At 47.7% G+C, this 4,291-nt stretch overlaps 1 protein-coding gene across 1 annotated transcript; it reads left to right on the top strand.

The window, feature by feature from the left end:
* The first annotated feature begins 451 nt into the window (after positions 1-451).
* LOC101829350 (cathelicidin antimicrobial peptide) lies at positions 452-2,667 on the top strand. Its single transcript, XM_005075080.4, has 4 exons — positions 452-894; positions 1,454-1,561; positions 1,703-1,774; positions 2,459-2,667. Exons 1-4 carry the CDS (start codon positions 697-699, stop codon positions 2,606-2,608), a joined length of 528 nt encoding a protein of 175 aa, XP_005075137.1. The 5' UTR covers positions 452-696; the 3' UTR covers positions 2,609-2,667.
* The last annotated feature ends 1,624 nt before the right edge of the window (positions 2,668-4,291 follow it).

Below are 4,291 nucleotides of genomic sequence, written 5' to 3'. Positions count from 1 at the left end.
GGGCTAAAGGCCACATCTGCAGGAGGATAGGGACATTTTTATCCTGAGAAAGGCAGGTAGAAGGACCCAGGAGAGGGTGTCATTGCTGCTGCATTTGCACCTAGTGCTGTGTCTAGGAGGTCATGGTTCATGCCTCAACTGGCAGTACTTGGTTTCCAGACTCCACTGCCCTGTGCTTCCAAACCCTTCAACTGTCAAAGAACAGGGTGTTATGGTCTTGAATGGCAGGGGAAACTTCTTCCTTGGGAGGGTGGGTCTCTGAGTGGGGTGGCCACTGTCACTTATCATCAAAGGCCACCTGTCCACTGAGAGTCAGACAATGCCTAGAGCTGGAGATTTACAATACACACTAAACCCAGACCCATTCCCAGACAGATTTAGGATAGTCACTGTCTCTTCTTTCCTTGAGATTTTCATCCCATTGAGCAATCCTGGATGTGACAGTCCCCCTGTGGTCCAGGAGAAGCCAAGGTCATCTCAAGAAGATGGGGAAGTTACTTCTTTATTTGGCCAGGTCTACTTCACTCACTGCCAGAGCCTCATGAGGCAACAAGAGTCTGAAGCAAGTCCCAGCCCACACCCTGGCAGGCAGCCAGTGGCAGGGTGGAGCAGGAAGGCTTCTGGTTGACTTTTGCATCAGGATCAGGCTGAGCATAAAGGAGGCCCTGTTGCCTGGAGGAGTCAGTCTTGGGAACCATGCACACCCAGAGGGACCACCCTTTCCTGCGATGGTCACTATCATTGCTGCTGCTGCTGGGCCTGGTGTTGCCGTTAGCCATCTCCAAGACCCTCAGCTACAGGGAGGCTGTGCTCCGTGCAGTGGATAACTTCAACCAGCAGTCCTTGGACACCTATCTCTACCGCTTTCTGGACATGGATTCTCAGCCCCCAGGGGTGAGGTTGGGGAGAGCAGCTCTAATCCAAGGCATCTCCCTTTTGTAGTGTGGTCTCTCCTTTCCCCAGGACACTGCCTAGATCTGTGCCTCCTTCCAGATTGACAGCTTTCAGTCTTGAAATACCTGCTGTGGCAGAAGTGCCCTCAACCCCATTCTAGTGAGGCCTGGGACCTCCATTCCAGGGACAGGGTAGAATCATGGTTCCCAGGAATTGGCTTCCTTTGCTCTAAGTTTTTTTCCATATCCAATGAGGGATTCTGCCTAGCTTTGAGGTCCCAAATGATATGCCTGATGCCCCTAGGAAGGCCCTGGGTTCCCCCGCCTTCCAGAAGGGAGGTGCTCTTCATTGTTGCTGGCTGAGGGCTGTTCCTAGTCACTGTATGTGAGGGAGGAAAGAAGGCTCATTTTTTTCCTCCCCTTTGCACCCAGCACTAGGCCCTGCTTCAGCACCACCATGTAATGTTGGAAGGCCACTCTGTTAGTGGTTGTCAGGGAGACTGACCCTTGAAGTGGAGAATGGGCCAGAGACTAGTCTCCCTGCTTTCTCCTGTGACCAGGATGAAGACCCAGGTACTCCAAAGTATGTGGACTTCAGAATGAAGGAGACAGTGTGTGACAAGGCAACACATCAGATACCTGAGCTGTGTAACTTCAGGGAACATGGGGTAAGGTGGAGGGCTGGGCTGCTTGGTGGGTACCTCCTGAAGAACTAAGTGAGGAGCTCTGAGGGAGTATTTCCATCAGTGGGCTAGGGTTGAGGGTTATGGTAAATGGGCTCTAGTTGACCTTGAGCTTCCTCTTCTCAGGTAGTGAAGCGGTGTGTGGGGACAATCACCCTGAACCAGGACACGGAGTCTTTTGACATCGACTGTCAAGGGGTAAGTGGGATGCAGGGGGTGATGTGGGCATGGGACATGGATTATCCAGATGCTCCCTACTCCTACCCAGAGCAGAGAGAGCTCCACCTCATCCCCTTCGTGCCTGAACTTTAACTCCAAGACTGGTTCTCCCCTCCCTTAGAACAATGACTCTCCAAGTTTGCCTCTTGGGAGGCAGAGGCAGGAGATTCTCCATGGGTTCTAGGCCAGCCTTATCTGCATAGAGTTCGAGGACAGACATGGGTACATGTAAAGCCTTGTCTCAAAAAACAAAAAACAAAAAAACCCAACCAACCAACCAAACAAGCAAACAAAAACCAAACAAACCTTTGCTTTTTTTTTTTAGCCCGAACTTGTGAGGGATGTAGATTCTCAGGCCTGCCTAAGTCTTAACAGGACTCAGGCTGAAGACCTTACCACCTGGGTTGTAACATGCCCCACTGGGTATTTAAGCCCTGCTAATACTGATAGCATCCTCCAGGGTACACAGGCCAGGGAGCCTCTTGCCATTCCCAAACCCCAGCGTTCTCATACTTTAATGGGTTAAGGATCCATCTACATGTCCCAGTGACTGACCTGGGGCCCAGAGGCTCTGGTAACATCCCTGAGTGTGGTCTACATGGGGAGGACCTTGGGTACCCTAGGACCAGTCTCACAAGGAACCCATCTCTTCCTGGTACACAGCCTGGGACACACCCCCAGCCGGTCAAGAAAGATTCCCGGATTGCTGAACTCCTGCGAAAGGGTGGGCTGAAGATTGGTGAAAACTTTAAGAAAATTGGTCAGAAAATTAAGGATTTTTTTCAGAAAACTGCACCTCAGGCAGAGAGTTAGGCCTGCCTTGGCCTGTTTCTGGATTACAAAAAATAATAAATTTGGTGAAGGAAACTTTTCAACGGCTTACATCTTCTTTTAGTCTTTAACTCTGGAGGCTCTCTGAGCTATCATTTTTGTACTCTGTGTGTATGTATGGTGGCTTGAGAGAAAGAAGATACCAGCTGCTCCGTCAGAAGGTGTGTAAGGCATCAGGGCAAGAGGTCCACTCCTCCCTGCCCAAAACACACAAAAGCAACACCAAAAAAGCATTTATTAGCTGGGTAGTGGTGGCACACTCTTTTAATGCCAGCACTCGAGATATAGAGGCAGGCGGATCTCTGTGAGCGTGAAGCCAGTCTGGTCTGCAGAGCTGGTGGAAGCCCTGCTGCCGCCCTTGGGAACCGCACATAGGTGTGTTACATTTGGAGCTCCCTGGACAGCAAGGCCCTTTGGAGAATCCCATTCATTTGGCAAGGACCTATGGGTACGATACTGCAGACTCCCACGCTGACCTTAGGGAGCTCATGGGCTTCAGGCCTCTCTAACTTTTGCTATGTTTATTCTTATGGTAACTCTTAGTTTTGCCTTGTTAGTAGATGCCCGAGTTTACTGGGAACAAAGGCCTCCACAGAAAAACTAAATTTCTCTGATCTGTTTCAGAAACCAAATTCTTCAGTTATTCCTGGCTGCCTTTGCAGTCATCCTGAGGAAGCAGGAGGAACTCACTAAGATTAATGATTATTGCTTATTCAATACCAAAAAGAGATAAACATATTCCAAAGAACTTAAGAACCAAGAAAATGGTTACGTAAAAGATGACATTAAAAACCTTATAGGAAGCTAGGCGTTGGTGGCGCACACCTTTAATCCCAGCACTGGGAGGCAGAGGCAGGTGGATCTCTGTGAGTTCGAGGCCAGCCTGGTCTAAAGAGTGAGTTCCAGGATAGCCTCCAAAGCAATACAGAGAAACCCTGTCTTGAAAAACAAAAACAAAAACAAAAACAAAAACAAAAAAAACAAAAAACCCACCAAAACTTTATAGGAATGCAGAAGGAAGAAGAGATAGGACATGAACATTTCTCTGGCACTAGGACATGAACACTCAAGTTACTTTTCCAAAATCAAATCAATATCAATAAAGTAATCTAAAACTCCCAGTTCCTTTAAAAGAAAAGTACATGTAGAAATGGCCAGGAAAAATAAACTTAGTCTTAAGAGTTAAAGAGGGGGGCTGGAGAGATGGCTCAGAGGTTAAGAGCACCGACTGCTCTTCCAGAGGACCTGAGTTCAATTCCCAGCAACCACATGGTGGCTTACAACCATCCATAATGAGATCTGGTGCCCTCTTCTGGCGTACAGGCATACATGGAGGTAGAATGTTATATTCATAATAAATAAATAAATATTAAAAAATAAAAAGAGGCCGGGCGGTGATGGCGCACGCCTTTAATCCCAGCACTCGGGAGGCAGAGGCAGGCGGATCTCTGTGAGTTCGAGGCCAGGCTGGACTGACAGCCTCCAAAACAATACAGAGAAACCCTGTCTCGGAAAAACCAAAAAAAATAAAAAATAAAATAAAAAATAAAAAGAGTTAAAGAGTTAGGTATTAATCACTATTATTTTAAGAACAAGATAATTACAATCCATATAATAAAGGTGGCAGATTACTCAAAAACTGGTCTGCACCTGAAAAATGATATC

This window comes from Mesocricetus auratus, unplaced genomic scaffold, assembly GCF_017639785.1.
Source record: "Mesocricetus auratus isolate SY011 unplaced genomic scaffold, BCM_Maur_2.0 Super-Scaffold_100691, whole genome shotgun sequence".
Lineage (NCBI taxonomy): Eukaryota > Metazoa > Chordata > Mammalia > Rodentia > Cricetidae > Mesocricetus > Mesocricetus auratus.
Note: the sequence above shows the minus strand (reverse complement) of the source record. Positions and strands in the feature narration are given on the sequence as shown.